The following is an 18,760-nucleotide window of genomic DNA, read 5'->3' on the forward strand; positions in this document are numbered from 1 at the left end:
TCCAATTTTTAATAAGAGCAAAGTCTGGTATAAAGAAAGTGATTTTTTCATTCCAAAGCTACCTTAGGGGAAGAAAAACAGGCTTCCTGCCTTAAGGGTACCACCTTGCTTCTGGGGCAGAAAACAGGGGCTTTAAAAGGGAGGACTTGGTATGAACTGCATGCTGGGGAGGGAGCGAGTGGGTGAGGGTTCAAGGTTCGCTGGACTCCCTTTGGTGCTTTATCTACTGGGTGATGCCATCATGGGCAGAAGTCCTTTGTAAAGTAGCCTTGTCTGGGCATACTTCTGGATGTATATTGACTGTTATCTCTCAAGGCAATCTCCTGATGGGCCAGAGTTCTGCTCTGGAGCTTTTAAGTAAGCACCCAGTTAGATAAGCTTGCCCTGTAGGGAGTGTCTGGTGAAGGGAAGGTAAAAGATAATTGCATTTCTAAAGAGCTAAGTAGGAAGTGGGGAACAGGGAGAAAGAAGGAAAGAGAAAAGACAGGAGAAACAAATAATTAAAAGAATAACTCATTCTCTGTGTCTCAGAAAAATGAGAGTACTCAGTTACATTACCAGGGCTTCAAAACCCAAAAGTTTAGTAAAGTGGGAGATTTTTGAAAGCAGCACCATTATTCTGAGGTTAATAATATCCGGGTTTGTGCTGTCTCCTACGGACTGAAATGAAAAGGGATGTATCCTACAGGCGGTAGTAGGGATAGAGGCCCTCCCTATAGTCATGTTAAGATAGTACTGACAGAAAAAGGAAAAGCCTGTCCAGGTGGCTGGGCAAACCTGCAGTGAGCCATAGCCAAGCTTGTAAATCAAAGGAAATGACCAGGGTGAGTCTCAATCATTTTAGAGGTTTATTTTGCCAGGGTTGAGGACACATCTGAGAAAAAGGAACACAAAATCACAGGGACATCTGTGATCTGTGCTCTTTCCAAAGAGGGCTTAAGGACTTCAATATTTAAAGGGGAAAGAGCAGGCAGTAGGGGAAAGTGGAAAGAAAGAAAAAAGGGAAGGTAGATAAAAGGGGCAGGTAGTTGCATTCTTTAGAGCCTTTGATCAGCATTCATTGAATGCACAGGTGACATGTGAAAGGCGGATGTAGAGGAAGAGTCAGTTAAGCATTCGTCTAGTGTTTAGTGAATCTGCATTTTTACAAGATTAAATATAGTGTAGACAAAGCAGTCAAATATGCATTTTTCTCTAGCAAGAGGAAGCATGACTCCTGGGCCTGTCTTTGTCCCGTGCTTGTGAAGATAAGCTGTTCATTTACATTGCCAGGGTGAAATTCAACTGATCCGTTTTAGAATAAAGATCCTGGGGGCCCACTAGGAATTTCCTTGTAAGGAAACCCGTTGGGGAGGTGTGTGGCCTTTTTTCTTTGTAGCTATCTATTTAGGAACAAAATGGGAGGCAGTGTTTGTTGCCTGACTCAGTTTCCAAGCTTGACTCTTCCCTTTGGTATAGTGAGTTTGGAGTCCAGAGATTTTAATTTTCCCTTCACAAGCTGAACAGGAGCCTTGGGAGAGAACGCTCTGGACCGGGGAATGAGCCATGAGCTCGAGCCACAGGCTCTGAAGTCCTGAAGCCTTGGGACCAAGCGGGTGGTGCTTAGAGGTCAGTGCCACGGGAGGGAGGTCAGGGCCAGGGTCAGACGTGAACCCTCGTGGAGGGCGGGCTGGAGACCCCTCCGTTCGGGGGCCAAGGCTTGGCTCCGAGCATTTAGAACTTTTGTGCATCTCCCCGTGGCGCCATCTCTTGGCCGGAGACACGCTTTAACAACGCAACAGCCCCTTAAGATGTTTTAAGGGCTATACCGTAAAGCCGGGAAGGCAGACAGGGTGGAGCTGGCCGCCGCCCGGGGCAGGCACTTCTGAGCTAGGGAAGGAGGGCGGGAAGGACGGGCGACCTGCTTCCTGAATCGCCTGCAAACCCCAGAGGAGCTCGCTCGGCGCTGCGCCACGATGTCCGGGGAGTCAGCCAGGAGCCTGGGGAAGGGTGAGGCCTGCCCGCCGCGAGGAGGGGGTGATCTCGGCGACCCCCGGCGGCATGTTCGCGGCTGCTCGGGGAGGCCAGCCGCCCGGGAGCGCTCCACCGGCGGGGAACTGGCCAGAGCTGCGGTGGGACGCTGGGGCGGCGGGATACGGGGCGCGGGGGGAGGGGGGTCTCGACACCTCCCTGGGCCGTAATCGCCTTCGCTTCTCCCCGGCAGGAAGCGCGCCCCCAGGGCCGGTCCCACAGGGCCTGATCCGCGTCTACAGCATGAGGTTCTGCCCGTTTGCTGAGAGGACGCGTCTGGTTCTGAAGGCCAAGGGAATCAGGTGGGCACCCAGGCGGGGGACGCTCCCCGGGCCGTCCGGGAGCTTGCTGCAGGCCTCGGGGTGGGGTGGAGTCTCAGCCCCCTTCGACCCCCTCCTCCCGCCAGCATCCTTTACTGCACATTAAATTCTTCTCAGCCGTTTGGGAGACAGTAAGTTATAGACCCTACCCTAGGAAAAATAGGCCACAGATTCTAGCGGTCCAGGACACCTTATTTAGATTAACCAACCATTTAATGGATTAGAAAAACTGAGGCTCCAGTGATGTTAGTGATTTGCCGGGTAATAACCCGCAGCAGCTCTTTCAGCTTTGGTAGGTCCTGAATTCCTAGTCCAGAGTCCTTTCGCTTTCGCCCCACTGTGATTCTCCATTCTTATTCCAGCTTAACTGTTAGTTGTTATTCTGAATGTATTGTATCCTCCCAGAATAGTAATTTACCTCAGTACAGCAGAGTTCAGACCGTGACCCTCCTCTAGGGTAGGGCTTAGTTCACTGCACATGTTCCTGTGGATCGAGCTGTTGGTTGAATCAGAGGGAAGTGTCTGAAGTTCATCCTTCCGCAGAGCCTCAGTTTTGAAATTACCATAGTTTTGACTTATGCGCTATCCACAGGACATGTGCAATAGTCACTTGGCTTTTCTGGGACACCAAATATCCATTGGAACCACTCCCCTTCCCATGACCTTTGGATGTCTGTTGATTAGACATTTATTTATCTGTGATGTGGAAGGCTGGAAGGCGCTGTGGAAATTTAAAACAAAACCTCCATTCTTAAGGAATTTTCTGTGTGCTTACTGTTTGTGAACTAATTTTGTCTTCTAAGGGGAAAGTCCTTAGGGGTAGGCAATTATCTTCCCTAAAAGAAAGGTAAAATGCATTTTAAAAATACATTTTGAAGGAGATTAGTCATTACCTCACCAAGAAATGCATCTCATTTGGATGAGATTATGATTCTGAACATATAGGAGAATACTTAGTAATGTTTATCAAAAACATTGTCATATTTGCTGTAATAGATCTTTTATTATACTAAGAGAAATCTAATTTAACCGAAATTGAAAAAAGATATTTTTTGGTACTCATTTAATTGAAAAACTCCAGGAGCAGGACACAGCCGGATTCAGGGGCACAAAGTCCTGGGTTATGTGCTTTGCCCTGGACGTCTAGTTTGAAAACAACCCTACCTTACTTACTGGGACAATTTTCCAAAGGAACACTGAAATTATCTTAACTTAATAGTGTAAGGGTAGAGGGGAGGAGTGGGTGGTAACAGCTTCCAGACAGTGCAAACAACAAAGATCTACTACAGTAATAGACTAGTTTTAAGCTTGCGCCCCAGGAGGCTTTTATTGGTAAAGTACTAGATTCTAACCACATGACATGACTTAACAAAGCACGGTTTTCTCTAAAAGATTCATTTTCCAACTTGCTGTGGCAGATGTATAGACTTGTTGGCTCACAATGCCAGGTTACCAGAATGCATGTGTGTTCTGAGCTACTTAAAAAAAAAAAAAATCACAAAAGCCCAGGATCTGCCTTTTGTTTTCATAGTATAAATGTTCAAAAATGTTGATAATTCTTGGGCAAGGGGCCAAATAATTTTTTTTTTTTTTTTTGCAATGGCTGGTACCTAAGTGTTCAGTGTTCATTCTGTCAGCACATGAACCTTTTAAATTACACACACACCTGGGCTCATGTTCAAACTAGATGTTTGTTTCCATGGGGAATATGTATTTAAATCCTCAAAGGATATTTAGATTGTTAAATGTCTATTTAAGATCTTAGCCCATCTAAGAACATGGGCTAAGATCTTCAATAGACATTTTCCCCATCTAGCTACAGCTGTGGATGGGAAAATAGAAAACAAAAGGTATTGGTGTCTATTATTTTAGTAATCTGTTTTGTTGAACATTTATTCAGCCTTGACGGTCATATGGACCTGCCTCCTTTCTTTTTTTTTTTTTGAGACGCAGTTTTGCTCGTTACCCAGGCTGGAGTGCAATGGCGTGATCTCGGCTCACCGCAACCTCCGCCTCCTGGGTGCAGGCAATTCTCCTGCCTCAGCCTCCTGAGTAGCTGGGATTACAGGCACGTGCCACCATGCCCAGCTAATTTTTTTGTATTTTTAGTGGAGACGGGGTTTCACCATGTTGACCAGGATGGTCTTGATCTCTTGACCTCGTGATCCACCCGCCTCGGCCTCCCAAAGTGCTGGGATTACAGGCTTGAGCCACCACGCCCGGCGAACCTGCCTCCTTTCTCTTAGTTCCTCTACAGTCTCAGGCAACATCCAAGATAGACCTAAATACAGTCTGACCATAGCCTGGATTTCACCTGTTTTCTTCCTTTTTGGTTTACTTTGTATCGTTTACTTAGACAACATTAAAAAAAAAAAAAAAATCAGTCCATGGAGCTTTAATCTGAAAGCTTATTTTGTGTGTGGATTTTTTTTTTTTTTTTTTTCCCCCGGAGACAGGGTCTCACTCTGTCACCCAGGCTGGAGTGTAGTGGTGCAGTCATGGCTCACTGCAACTTCTGCCTCCTGGGCTCAAGTGATCCTCCCACCTCAGTATCCTGAGTAGCTGGGACTACAGGCGTGTGCCATCACACCTGGCTAATTTTTGTATTTTTTGTAGAGATAGAGTTTCATCATGTTGCCCAGGCTGGCCTTGAACTCCTGGGTTCAAGCAAGCAGTCCACTCACTTCAGCCTCCCAAAGTGCTGGGATTACAGGTGTGAGCTACCACGCCTGGCCTTGTGGGTGGATTTTAAGGATTCCTTAATATCCTCATAGAAAACAAGAAACTTTTTACTCCAATTAGCAAAAAAAAAACCCTGAATTTTATGTTGGTTCTCATATAGTGGGTAGTGGACACAATTCAATTAGTTGCTTTGTATGATTTATAGCTAAGATACTTCTTGGCCATAAATGGAGTGTCTTATTGACAATTTTAAAGCATTTGCACAGACTTATTCATTATTCATATGAAATATTTCAATACAAAAATATTTACTGAGTCCTTGTCTGAAACTTTTTATTTTCTTCATAGCATTTATATCTATTTAGTATTTTGCTTATTTACATGTTTGTTTATTACTATGAATGGATCCACAAGATCCCACCTTTTGTGGAGCTTACATTCTAGGAAGATAACGTAGTAAACTTGTAAATAAGTGAGCAAAGTAATTTCGATACATATTATCAGTTTAATGAAGACAGTAAAACATGATAAACATGTAATAGAAGCTGCTCAGCAACTTCAGAGCTGTGGTCAGGGAGGGCCTGGAGATATGTTTGACCTAGAGAGAACTGGGAAAAGACAGGCAGAGGAGGCAGAGGACCATCGAGTGCAAAGACTCTAAGGTGGAAACACATGAGCAAATTCAAGGAATATAAAAAAGACCGACGTGTAAAAGAAAACATAGGGAAAAAGCTTTATGACATTGACCTTGGCCATGATTTCCTGGACATGACACCAAAGCCCAGGCAACAAAACCAAAAATAAACACAACATCAAAAAAAAAAAAAAAAAAAAGCTCCCATACGACAAAAGAAATGTTTAACAGAGCAAAAGCAACCTATGGAATAGGAAAAAGTACTTGCAAACCACATATCTGGTAAGGGGTTAATCTCCAAAATACGTAAGGAATCTTTACAACTCAACAACAACAGAAAAAAAAAAACCTCTGATTTAACATGGGCTAAGATCTTAAATAGACATTTCTCAGGCTGGGCATGGTAGCTCATGCCTATAACCCAGCACTATGGGAGGCCTAGGCCAAGGCAGGCAGATCACTTGAACCCCAGAGTTCAAGACCAGTCTGAACAACATGGCAGAATCCTGTCTTTACAAAAAAATTAGCTGGGTGTGGTGGCGCATGCCTGTGGTCCCAACTACTTGGTAGGTAGCAGGATCACTTGAGCACAGGAGGTCAAGGCTGCAGTGAGCTGTGATCAAGCCACTGCACTCCAGCCTGGGAGACAGTGTCAAAAAAAATTGAAAATTAAAAAAATAGATATTTCTTCAAAGAGGACATGAAAATGGGCAGCAGATATATAAAAAAGTGCTTATCACTAATCATCATGAAAATGCAAATCAAAGTCACGTAATAACCTCACACTTGTCAGGATGACTATAATTCAAAAAGACAAAAAGTGTTAGCAAGGATGTGTAGAAATCAGAACCCTTGCACACTGTTGGTGGGAATGTAAAATGGTACAGCTGCCATGGAAAACAGTATAGATGTTCTTCAAAAAATTACAAAAAGAACTACCATATGATTCAGCAATCTCACTATTGGGTATATATCCAAAGTAATTGAAATCAGGTTCTCAAAGAGATACTAGCACTCATGTTCACTGCAGCACTGTTCATGACAGCATAATGTCAATGTTCATCAACAGATGAATGGATAAAGAAAATGTGGTAATGCTATTCCACCTGAAAAGGAAGGAATTCTGCAATATGAGACAACATGGATGGACCTTGCTAACTAGGACATTATGCTAACTATAATAAGCTAGGCACAGAAAGACAAATACTGCATGATTGTACTTACAAGGTGTATCAAAAGTAGTCAAATTCATAAAATCAAAAACTAGAATGGAAGGAATCTAGGCAGACTCCAAAATTTGGGGTCTAATCAGCTAAGTGCATAGCAAAGCCAGTGAGGATTTATCCAAAAGCACAAAAGTTGTTTCCTTCTCTTCAGTCTCCTGTGTGTCTTTCAGGCATGAAGTCATCAATATCAACCTGAAAAATAAGCCTGAGTGGTTCTTTAAGAAAAATCCCTTTGGTCTGGTGCCAGTTTTGGAAAACAGTCAGGGACAGCTGATCTATGAGTCTGCCATCACTTGTGAGTACCTGGATGAAGCATACCCAGGGAAGAAGCTGTTTCCTGATGACCCCTATGAGAAAGCCTGCCAGAAGATGGTCTTTGAGTTGTTTTCTAAGGTTTGTGTATGAGAAATTTCAGCTCCTATTTGAAAAACCTGTTTTTTAAAGCTAAATCAATGCTTTCATTTATGATTCAGTGATTTGGGAGAGAAACACAAAAAGGAATATGCTTGTCAGCGCTGCCATGTCCTGCAAGTCCTTTCATGATCCAGTTCCTGTTTACCTCAAAAGTGATCCCTTTTCACGCGTCTCCTGACACTTTATATATTCCAGCCATACTAAACTTTTTTCCAGAATTCCCAAATTCACCCCTTTCTCTCTCAACTGTTGCTGTAAGATTCTTCCCTCTTCTCACTGTGCTTGGTTATCTCCATGTTATTTTTCAAGTGTCTGCTCGGAGACTGCTGCCTGTCAGGAGCTTGTCCAGGCTGGTTAGTGCTCTAGCTTCTGAATTCCCATCCGTGTGAAATTTTGCCTGCCTTCTTGCCTTGTGTACTGCACTGGGCTGTGAGTTCTTTGAGGGTGAGGGCTGTGTTTTGATCATTGTTGGTTCATTGCCTAGTTTTGTGACCAGCTCTGCTACTCTTGCGACTCTGAGCCAGTTACTTATTACTGTGCCTCTCTATCCCTCAGTTCATCATTGATAAAATGAATGTGGTAATTGTTTCCACCTTGTAAGATAAAAATCAGTTAATATAAAACACCAAGAGTGGAGTATGACACATGGCAGTTACTTAGTTCTTGTCCTTATAGCCACAGCGTCTAGCAGTGAGCATCTACTTTGTGTTGGCAATAACTCAGATGACTGAATAAATGACATTCCTGTAGAACTGTTTGTACCTTAATTAACATCAATGTTATGGATTAAACAATTAGTATTAACAAAGAAATGACTAACAGATGTGTATTTAGACACCAAAAATAGCATGTCTGGTTATACGCCTATAATATTGTCACCTTGGTAGTATGGTCAGTGTATAAAGAACTAGCTCTAGAGAAAGAGATGGTTAAAGAAATACTCTAAGAGAGTTACAGGGAGAACATTCTGTTTTAGAATACGTTATAAAGGGAAGCCAATGAGAAAGGGTGAGTCACCTGCCTAGTAAGATGAGGGTGAAAGAAGAGTAGAGGTAGCCGGGCGCGGTGGCTCAAGCCTGTAATCCCAGCACTTTGGGAGGCTGAGGCGGGTGGATCACGAGGTCAAGAGATCGAGACCACCCTGGTCAACATGGTGAAACCCCGTCTCTACTAAAAATACAAAAAATTAGCTGGGCATGGTGGCACATGCCTGTAATCCCAGCTACTCAGGAGGCTGAGGCAGGAGAATTGCCTGAACCCAGGAGGCAGAGGTTGCGGTGAGCCGAGATCGCGCCATTGCACTCCAGCCTGGGTAACAAGAGCGAAACTCCGTCTCAAAAAAAAAAAAAAAGAAGAGTAGAGGTGGCTGCTGTTAAAGATAATGTAAAGGGAACATGACATTTTCAAGTAAGATGTTGGAGAGTTTAGTAACAAGTTAAAAGCATGAAGCCTCAAGACACAAAGTCATCAGTATCAACCAGAAAACTAAGCCTGAGTGGTTCTTTAAGAAAGATGCCTTTAGTCTGGTGCCAGTTCTGGAAGACTGTTTTTAGTATGGCTGGAATATAAAGTGTCAGGAGAAGAGAGAAAAGGGATAACTTTGGAGAGGTAAACAGAAACTGGATTTGAAAGGACTTGTCGGACACGTCAGAGAAAATGAGATTTGAAAGTAAAGCTTTTAGGCATGAAGCTTTACTTTCATGCATAAAGCTACTACTTTAAAAAGCAGTCACAAGAGACTCATTGCACTATCTAGAAAGAAACTGAGCTTTAAAAGTAATGCTGAAGATGCCCACCTTTACTTCCCTGCTCACTTTTAAAGGAGCGATGGCCTTATGTACATATGACCCTGCTCTCCTGGCCACAGCCCATCAGAACAGCAATGTACCCCACCCCCACGCCTGGGCCAGTCATCTCCTCTCCTGGGAACTTGGAAATGAGACACAGAGACTAAGACAGTAAAGGTGAGGACAGTAAAGACATACATCAGAGGCTAGAAAAATTAAAGCCACTTAAGAAATAAATTTTTAGAAGATCAAAAATTAAAAGCATTGCAAAGGGACTGAAGTATGGAAAGTAATATGGAGCAGAAATTTAGGGAAAAACAAATGAAAGACCAGGTAGGCCCAGATGGAAATGTGAACAAAAGGGCTGCCTGAAAGCCTTCAGTCCCAGTGAAGGCAGGCAGAACTGATGTGGATGAGAATTCACGGGATTCTGTATTTTTACAAGTGTCTGTTTACTTACACTAGGATGAGTGGACTTCCGTGTCTTGCAATGAAATGACACCAAAGACTGAAGTATTAAAACACATATACACCATCATGAGCATTAAAGCATCTGCTGCTACACCCGTCAGTTCTTTAGGTAGCCAGTCCCTTTTAACAGCCTCCTGGTGTCCGCCCCAACACAGAATATCAGAAAAATTATCTTCCCTAGCTCTTTGCAGCTGGGGCCAAGTTTTGTGACCCAGGCTCTTCCTGTCAGACATACACCATGGAGTTCAACTCAGAAACGAGCAAGGGGAGGAAACAGGCTTGGTGGGATCTGTTTAAGATACTCAGCTCTCCACTGGTTCTGCAGGGGAGAGTGGTGACAGTGCTTCTGGGTTTTAGCAGTGTTGGTTACAAGATAAAATTCCAGAGTAGAAATGGCAGTTACTTCAGACTCCATTTTCTGGCAGCCACACAAACTGGAAGCATCTAGTGCTCAGCTGCACTGGCAGCAGTGGGCACTTCCCAGTAGGCCAGTTCTCAGCATGATTTTGGGATGTTCTGTCTTAATTCCAAGCCTGTTTGTTCAGCCTCCCAATAATTCTATGAGCCCCTCAATCTCCTTTAAAGAAAGTTGTGTTGGCCGAGTGTGGTGGCTCAAGCCTGTAATCCCAGCAATTTGGGAGGCTGAGGCAGAAGGATCACCTGAAGTCAGGAGTTCGAGACCAGCCTGGCCAATATGGTCTTGACAGAGCAAGACTGTTTCAAAAAAAAGAGAGTGTCTCTTAAATGTGCCAAAGTAGGTTCTGTTATTTATAATTTATAAAATCCTGACCAACCCAGCATCTTAGGCCACAAAACTGTTCCTAAGACCAGTCCATTACCTCTGTGAGCACAGGAACTTGGTACACCCTTGATGTTTCTAGAACACCTTGATACCAGGACTATGAGGGTTCTATCATGTTTTTATGTGAGGGGGTTAGATGTAAACTGATTAACTAAGAAATTATTCTCTGTCTAGGTGCCATCCTTGGTAGGAAGCTTTATTAGAAGCCAAAATAAGGAAGACTGTGCTGGCCTAAAAGAAGAATTTCGTAAAGAATTTAGCAAGCTAGAGGAGGTAATCATTTCTTCTATCATCAGAGTAAACGATGACTATATCTACCCTCCTTTTCCTCCTATTCTTTTCTGCATGCTCCCACTTCCCAAGTCACTTTATGGCAACTAGAAAAATTCCCATAAAGATTTTTGTTTACAACAGACTGCTGTTATAAAGCAGAAAGCTGTTCTGCTTAAGATATAAATCAAAACACCTAAAAATACTTAGTCATGGGCTTGCTTTTAAAATATTTTGCTGTGTTAACATTAAAATAACAGGGAAAAAGAAAATTGTACCCACATTTCCACAAGTTTTCATGTATCCAGTTTTCCATGCTTGTTTGCAGTCCTCGTCCATATATTTAAAAAAAAAATTAATGTAGCTCTAATCAGAGCATAGATATCATTCTGTGTCCTGTTTTTCAACTTAGTATTATATACTAAATATTTCCTACAAGAAAAAGTTTGCAATAAACAGTACAGATACTTGGGGGAACCCAGATACATTTTACCTCTTTCTGGGGAAAGCTGACATTTGGGCCTCAGAGTCTGCCTCTTGGCCTTGAGACATTTCATTCATGCTAAGCCTAAAGTTTTACTGACAAGAGATATAGTTCCTGTCTTTTATGGGAATGCATTTTAACATTTTATCCGTAAGTATGACATTTGCTGTAGGTTTTTCAGAAACCTTTTTTTTCATTCTAAAGTTCTCTTCTATTACTAGTTTGCTAATTTTTTAAAGGTTGAATTTTATTGAATGCTTTTTCTGCATCTGTTAGATCTACTGAAATGTACATAGAAGTTTTTTCCTCTTAATCTGGTGAATATGGTGCTACTGACAGATTTTTTTTTTTAATGTTTAGCCATCCTAGCATTCCTAAGATAAAACCTACTTGTTCTCTATGGATTTTTATATGTACAGTACAATTAGTTAATAGTTAAATGATTTTTGTATGTATGTTCATAAATGATATTGGTCTATAATTTTCTATTCTTATAGTACACGCGTCCCCAAACTTTTTACACAGGAGGCCAGTTCACTGTCCCTCAGACTGTTGGAGGGCCGCCACATACTGTGCTCCTCTCACTGACCACCAATGAAAGAGGTGCCCCTTCCTGAAATGTGGCGGGGGGACGGATAAATGGCCTCAGGGGGCCGCATGCAGCCCGCAGGCCCTAGTTTGGGGACACTGTTACAGTATCATTATTGGGTTTTGGTATCAAGGATATTCTAACTTCATAAGATGAGTTGGGTAACTAACCTGTTTTTCTAATCTCTAAAACCATTTGTTAGGGACTAGCAGTTTCTATAAAACATTTGAGCCTGGTGTCTTTAACAGGGGTAGATTTTTCATTACTAGTTTGATTTCTTTAATGGTAATTGGTTTTTTGGTTTTACATACCTTTCTGCTGAACAGTGTAGGAGCTGGAAAGTAAGATGCGGTCCATATTCTTCAGATAATTAGTTTAGCTGTACACAGAACACAAGAGGTAGATATAAGCAATCTAAAATGCATATTATGCATTGAGAAAAACCATGGAGGCTATTTAGAAAGGGCAAATTAGTTTGGTGTTGGTTTAAATAGCCAGATAATATTCTTAATTGCCTCCTTTGGCAAACCCTTTAACAAATTAGCCTTCTTAAAAATTTCAAACATAAAATTTGTTGGGTTTTCAAATGATTGCCATCTGTTTAGCAGTTAATTCAGTCTATTTCCAGTATATTTTAAGTACAAATGCTTCTGCACTTACAATGAAGTTACATCCAATAAACCCATCATTAAGTTGAAAATATCCTAAGTAGAAAATGCGTTTAATAAACCCAACCTATAGAGCATCATAGCTTAGCCTAGCCTGCTTTAGATGTGCTCAGAAAACTTCCATTAGCCTGCAATTAGGCAAAACTGTCAAACATAAAACCTATTTATAGTGTGTTGAATATCTCATATTCATTCAATCTATTTATAGTGTGTTGAATATTTAATACCTGTATCCAAAAATGCTGGCAACACAGTACACATGAGAGTACTGGTTGTTTACTCTCCTGACGGTGTGGCTGCCCAGCATCAAGAGTATCATACTGCTGCCGAGTGCAGTGGCTCATGCCTGTGATCCCAGCACTTTGGGAGGCCAAGACAGGTGGATCACGAGGTCAAGAGATCGAGACCATCCTGGCCAACATGGTGATACCCCGTGTCTACTAAAAATATAAAAATCAGCTGGGCATGGTTGCATGCCCCTGTAGTCCCAGCTACTCGGGAGGCTGAGGCAAGAGAACTGCTTGAACCGGGGAGGCTGAGATTGCAGTGAGCCGAGATAGCACCACTGCACTGCAGCCTGGCGCCTGGCGACAGAGCAAGACTCACTCTCAAAAAAAAAAAAAGATTATCATACTGCAAAGCATAGCCCAGGAAAAAAGCAAAATTCAAAGTTCAAAGTACTGTTTCTACTGAATGCTTATTGCTTTTGTACCATCGTAAAGTTGAAAAAATTTAAGTTGAACCAACATAAGCTGGAGACTGTGCATTTATATTGAAAAATTAATATTTTGCAATTTTTAATGTAGAGCCCAAAGCATAAGAACATAACACATTTTCACAAAGTGAACACAGTCATGGAACCAGCACCCTCATCAGCTAACAAAATATTAGTTTGGGCTTTTTTGTACTTTATACAAGTGGACTCATAATATTCATCTTTTTGGGTCTGCCTGCTTTCATGCAGTATTAAGTTTGTGAGGTTCATCTATGCTGTATGTAGTTTTCCCCTATTCTTTATACAGTGTTCCAAAGTGTAGTATACTACAGTTTACCTATTCTACTCTTGATAGTAAACATTTTCACATTTGGGCTATTACAAATAGTGCTGCAGTGAACATTCACATACCTATATTTTGGTGAACATGTGTTACATTTCTAAGGAGAATTGCTGGGTGATAGAGTATGCATACTCTTAAAGCATGGTTGTACCAATTTACACCTCTACGACAGTGGTTCCAAACTCTTGCCAACTTTGTTCATTTTAGCCATTCTCATGGATGTATAGTGTTATTGCATTTTGGTTTGAATTTGCATTTCTCTAATGACTAATACAGTTGAACACCTTTTCAAATGATTGTTGGCCATCTGGACATCTTTGGTGAAGATCAAGTCTTGCTCATTTTTCTAAAGGATTGTTTGCCATTTTTCTTAATGATTCCCAGGAATCCTTTCTATATTCTGAACACCAGTCCTTTGTATTACAAATATTTCATACTCTGTGACTTGTTTCATTTTTCTCAGTTTTCCAGTTTATGTTGTTGTTGTGCCTTATCCCAGACCAACAGATTCTAAAGCTTAATTAAGCTTTTGGATCAAATGGACAAAACCCAACTTGGATATTATCAGAGTAAAAACTGCTTCTCTCACCTGCTCTACTTAATTTCCCTTTCTAGTGAGTCTTAGTACATGCACAAATAAGAAATACTTTTGTGCTGTTTAATGTTCAGGTTCTGACTAATAAGAAGACAACCTTCTTTGGTGGCAGTTCTATCTCGATGATTGATTACCTCATCTGGCCCTGGTTTGAACGGCTGGAAGCAATGAAGTTAAATGAGTAAGACATTTGAATATTTTGTGCATAATTTAGGATGATAGTTGGAATAGCATATACTGACCTTTCTTTTATTTAACAAACATTAAAATATTTAATACAACTGGTCAGAATGAGAACAAGCAGACAGGACAGTCTTGGACTACCCAGGGCATGTCATACACCTACTCTATTATCCATCACTGGGAGGGGGCAAGGGATTTCTGTGACATGTAGTAAAGTGCTTTAAAATTTACTCCTTCCTTCCTGATTAAAAATCCGTAAGGGGAAGGGTGTGGTGGCTCACACCTGTAAGCCCAGTACTTTGGGAGGCTGAGGTGGGGGGATCATCTGAGGTCAGGAGTTAGAGACCATCCTGGCCAATGTGGTAAAACCCCATCTCTACCAAAAATGCAAAAAATTAGCTGGGCATGGTGGCGTGTGCCTGTAATCCCAGCTACTCAGGAGGCTGAGGCAGGAGAATCACTTGAACCCAGGAGACAGAGGTTGCGGTGAGCCGAGATCGCGCCATTGTACTCCAGCCTGGGCAACAAGAGCGAAACTCCGTCTCAAAAAAAAAAAAAAAAAAAAAAAAAAAAATTAACATAAAACATTCCTAGCTGGGCGCAGTGGCTCAAGCCTGTAATCCCAGCACTTTGGGAGGCTGAGGTGGGTGTATCACGAGGTCAAGAGATTGAGACCATCCTTGGTCAACATGGTGAAACCCCGTCTCTACTGAAAATACAAAAAATTAGCTGGGCATGGGTGGCGTGTGCCTGTAATCCCAGCTACTCAGGAGGCTGAGGCAGGAGAATTGCCTGAACCCAGGAGGCGGAGGTTGCGGTGAGCCGAGATCGTGCCATTGCACTCCAGCCTGGGTAACAAGAGTGAAACTCCGTCTCAAAAAAAAAAAAAAAAAAAAAAAGTTATAATAAAAAAATAAAATTAAAAAAAAAAATTCCTGATCTCATTTTAGTAAGTTGTCACTTTCTCTCTTTGAGCAAGTTCTCACATTAACTGAACAAGTCACTTCACTTTAGTCTCATTCAATTGTATAAAAAAGGGACCTTTACAATGTTTTTCAAATGGAATATTCTATGATTACATACATTTTAAAATATTTTAAATGAAATATTTAAGGGAAAAAAAATGACATTGCAGAGTAATAAATGGGAGACTTTGTGATGTCATCCTAGATGACCTAGCTCATGCCTTTCATTTTTTCCTCTTCCCACAGGTGTGTAGATCACACTCCAAAACTTAAACTGTGGATGGCAGCCATGAAGGAAGATCCCACAGTCTCAGCCCTGCTCACTAGTGTGAAGGACTGGCAAGGTTTCCTAGAGCTGTACTTACAGAACAGCCCTGAGGCCTGTGACTATGGGCTCTGAAGGGGGCAGGAGTCAGCAATAAAGCTATGTCTGATGTTTTCTTTCACTAATATGAATAATAACATGCTTTTATTTTACCAAGGGCTCTGGTTGCACGGGATCATCTTCTCTGACTGATTTGACATCAACGGCCTAACTGGGGGGGTCTCAAGGCCCCCCAACAGAAATGGAAACACATTTCCTGTGTTAGGATGCTAAAACGACTCTGAGGGTTCTATCATAGTCCATGCTGAAAACCCCCAAATTATCATCTCTAGCAAAATCTGTACTTCAATCTAACTTTCTAACTGCTCACAGGAAATTTTCACTTGGTTACCCTGTTGTGATTTCAAGAGATGCTCTCTCGTTTCTTGTCTTCTGGTTTCTTAGTTGAGAAACTTTCAATTCCTTCTTCTTTCTTTTCTATCATCAACTTCACTATTGTTGCCACTGAAGACCGGACCTACATTACCCCAAAGCTGGGTGACTGGGCAGATTCCTATTTGGTCTCCCAGTCTCTAACCCCTTCACATCCTTCCTATCAAATCCCAGGCTGAACACTTAGGTGTGGTGTTCCATTTGTGTAATTAAATACTGGTAGGTCGCATCAGTCAATTCCGCCTATACGGTCGATGAGTAATATCTCCCACTGGGAAACACTAATGCCATCTTCCATACATTTCCACAGGCCACTGGGTTTCTCGCTATTTCATTTTTATCATCACATCACCACCACGAGAAGGTAGGTCCGAGAGCATCATTTCATTCTACAGATGATGCAACTAAGGTCCAGAGGTTAAGTGAGGCCTTAAGGTGCTGGCGGAAAGATCACACCCAGCACACTGCTCTTACCATCGGAATCGGGGCTGTGGGTCCGCCCCAATTGTCTGGTTCCCTGGACTTATTATCGAGTTCGCCATTGAGAGAAACCTCCGAATGACGAATTCTTACATTGAAGGGTGCATAATGACCGATGGCTCACCGCTGCATTTCCGATTCACCAGGCTGGGGCGGGCCGCGAGGCCCGTGTTTGAAACGGTCCCCCACCCCCGCCCCAGGTGATGCAGGCGGTGTGGGGGCGGCACCCGGAGGGCGACCTAGAGCCGCTTGACTTCACAAAGGCCTCTTGTCGCCTACCTTCAGCGGCCACCAACGCCCCGGCTGCCGGCGGCTGCGGACCGCCTCTGCAGCCGCGCGCCTTACGGAGCCGCTAGGCGCCGGTGACTTCCGGCGGATTTCCCCTCGGGTGCGCAGCCGGGTGCCGGCGTCCCACAGCCAACCACTACCGGCTTCCACCAGCGCCTGCGGGACCCGCGAATCCCGATCTCTAGCAACCCGTAACGCGGCCGCCCATTGGCTCAGCCGCTCTACTTGGCAAACACTTCCAAAGCTTTGAGGATTGGCTGACGCTCCGGGCGCCGCGGCTTGTTGGCGGGTAGGATCACGTGCAAGGGGCGGGCCTCGTATAGGCCCCGCCTCCTTGCTGCTGTTGTCAATCCCGGTTTGGTCTTGCGCGTTCGTGGAAGTCCCTCGCGGGACACCTCTCACCGCCACCGGGTGGGTCCGTTCGGTCTGCATTGTATTGGAAGGGAAGAGGGTTTTGAGGTCAATTCTGTTTCTTGGGGTTTACGCGAATTTCAGGGCCCACAATAGGATTGCCAACTTTAACTTCTGCCTAACACTTTACGGGAAATCCCATTTAACCTTGGCCAGTGTTGCAACAAAGAATTTCACATCCAAAAAAGTGCAACCTAAGAACGAAGAAAAGGTCTTTAAACCGCATACTTTTAACTTAAATTAAGGTGTTCTTATTTTTCTGATTTGGCTGAAAACAGGTGGAGACCACCCCAGATAACCAGTTCTCAGCCTTGCATGGAACACCATGAGTACTACGTGTTTAACGCACTGGCGGGCAGGGGAATTTGGTTTCCAGGAATATGCTGTCTTTGTGATGACTGTGAGAAGTCTTTCCTGCTACATTTAAATAATCATGAAAATAGTAATAGCTAATGTTGAACGCCTACTAGGTATCAGACACATGCTAAACATTCAATGTTTCTCATCCAATTTCTGAATGAAGCCTTTGCAAACCACATAATGTGCTGGTACTATTAGCTACGAGTTTCATATAAATACACCGGAAAGTTGTCATTTGCCCAAGGTCACCCAGCTAATAAATGTTGAAGAGATTAGAATCTAGCCTGAAGTCTTACAGTAAGACCGTTCTTGAGATGAATTTACATGTGCTATTGTTCCGGTCTCTTTTTATCCAACATATCTCAGAGAGGGTAGTATCTTTTTGACTACACCATTATTCCTGGGATTTAACAGGAGTTGATGTTCTTTTTCCAAACTCAATGTATTGTGTTTGATTTTACAAATTATTTTACTTTTGCTGATTTCAGGATCTTGACAATTTGCCTTATTCAAATGTCATTACACAAAATATTCATTTTAAAAGTTTTTTTTTCTTTGATTCCCCAAGTTGTAAAGAGAAATAGGGATAAGGAAGCAGAATCTAATACTTAAAAAGCTTCGTTTGACCCTGATTTCCCTGTTGGTAATATGAAATTTCTTCTGAATATAGGCACATTTGAGAATAGAATCTTTTTCCTAACTTGTATCACTTTTTGAACTCATTGAACAATAAGAGAACACCCAGTAATATAATCCTTCATATAAATTAGGCTTCTAAAGTATTAAGAGAAATGTACTCCAGTTTCCGCTACTATCAAGAGACTGACATAACAAAAAATTTTGAAAAGTTGCCAAATGCAAACCACAGATTCTCTTCTCAAATGCATGTAAATAGAGTGTAAGTTACTTCTTTGGTAACATTATTTTCCTAGAAGGCTTAAGTCATTAATTACTCATGACCAAAGACCCAAACATTTTCAGAACAGATCCGATTATATTTCAGGTGGCTGAAAATGGATTTGGAGTAGGTTTAATATGGTCTAATTACAATATGTTTCATGATTGAGTGAGTCAGCACAATAAAGGTGTAAACATGAAAAAACATAGAAGGAAAGTTTGCAAAGAGGATTTCAAAGAAGTACCTGTTGAGTATTCAGAAGAAAGTAGGGATAAGCTTAAAGGTCATAATTAAACTCTTTCTAGGGAAGGTACAGTGTTCAGAGGTAAGAGTAAAAACCACATTACTGAAACATAGCCTGCAGCATTCAGTCCATTCAATTAGCATTAAACTGGTAACTGAATCACA

General features: G+C 42.3%; 3 protein-coding genes across 8 annotated transcripts in view; 2 read left to right on the plus strand and 1 right to left on the minus strand.

The window, feature by feature from the left end:
* Positions 1–16,763, minus strand: part of CFAP43 (cilia and flagella associated protein 43) — a 137,882-nt gene extending 121,119 nt beyond the window's left edge. Inside the window, exons 1-2 of one of the 3 annotated variants that reach the window (XM_074382844.1) lie at positions 16,675–16,763; positions 12,001–12,068 (exon numbers count right to left, since the gene is read on the minus strand). The gene's annotated coding sequence lies outside the window, so the exon portion shown is untranslated. Of the gene's footprint in view, positions 1–12,000; positions 12,069–16,389; positions 16,477–16,674 lie in introns of those variants that run through there. The other 2 variants (XM_074382843.1, XM_074382845.1) reach the window with 2 other exon arrangements.
* Positions 1,751–15,608, plus strand: GSTO1 (glutathione S-transferase omega 1). The gene is made up of 6 exons (XM_003922221.4): positions 1,751–1,989; positions 2,204–2,312; positions 7,043–7,265; positions 10,521–10,619; positions 14,085–14,191; positions 15,405–15,608. Exons 1-6 carry the CDS (start codon positions 1,956–1,958, stop codon positions 15,556–15,558), a joined length of 726 nt encoding a protein of 241 aa, XP_003922270.1. The 5' UTR covers positions 1,751–1,955; the 3' UTR covers positions 15,559–15,608.
* Positions 16,764–16,810: 47 nt separating the features above from the next.
* The window catches only part of GSTO2 (glutathione S-transferase omega 2), a 32,557-nt gene continuing 30,607 nt past the window's right edge, over positions 16,811–18,760 (plus strand). For 3 of the 4 annotated variants that reach the window (XM_010333106.2, XM_010333108.2, XM_039464968.2), the window contains exon 1: positions 16,811–17,094. The gene's annotated coding sequence lies outside the window, so the exon portion shown is untranslated. Of the gene's footprint in view, positions 17,099–18,760 lie in introns of all 4 variants that reach the window. The other variant, XM_074382849.1, reaches the window with a different exon arrangement.

This window comes from Saimiri boliviensis, chromosome 12 (assembly GCF_048565385.1).
Source record: "Saimiri boliviensis isolate mSaiBol1 chromosome 12, mSaiBol1.pri, whole genome shotgun sequence".
NCBI lineage: Eukaryota > Metazoa > Chordata > Mammalia > Primates > Cebidae > Saimiri > Saimiri boliviensis.

Bases quoted from the DNA above. Each gene is read 5' to 3' on its own strand.
- GSTO1 (XM_003922221.4), top strand. From the start codon at position 1,956: ATGTCCGGGGAGTCAGCCAGGAGCCTGGGGAAGG. The intron at 2,313-7,042 runs GTGGGCACCCAG...TGTGTCTTTCAG, and splicing joins CTGAAGGCCAAGGGAATCAG to GCATGAAGTCATCAATATCA. The intron at 7,266-10,520 runs GTTTGTGTATGA...TTCTCTGTCTAG, and splicing joins TCTTTGAGTTGTTTTCTAAG to GTGCCATCCTTGGTAGGAAG.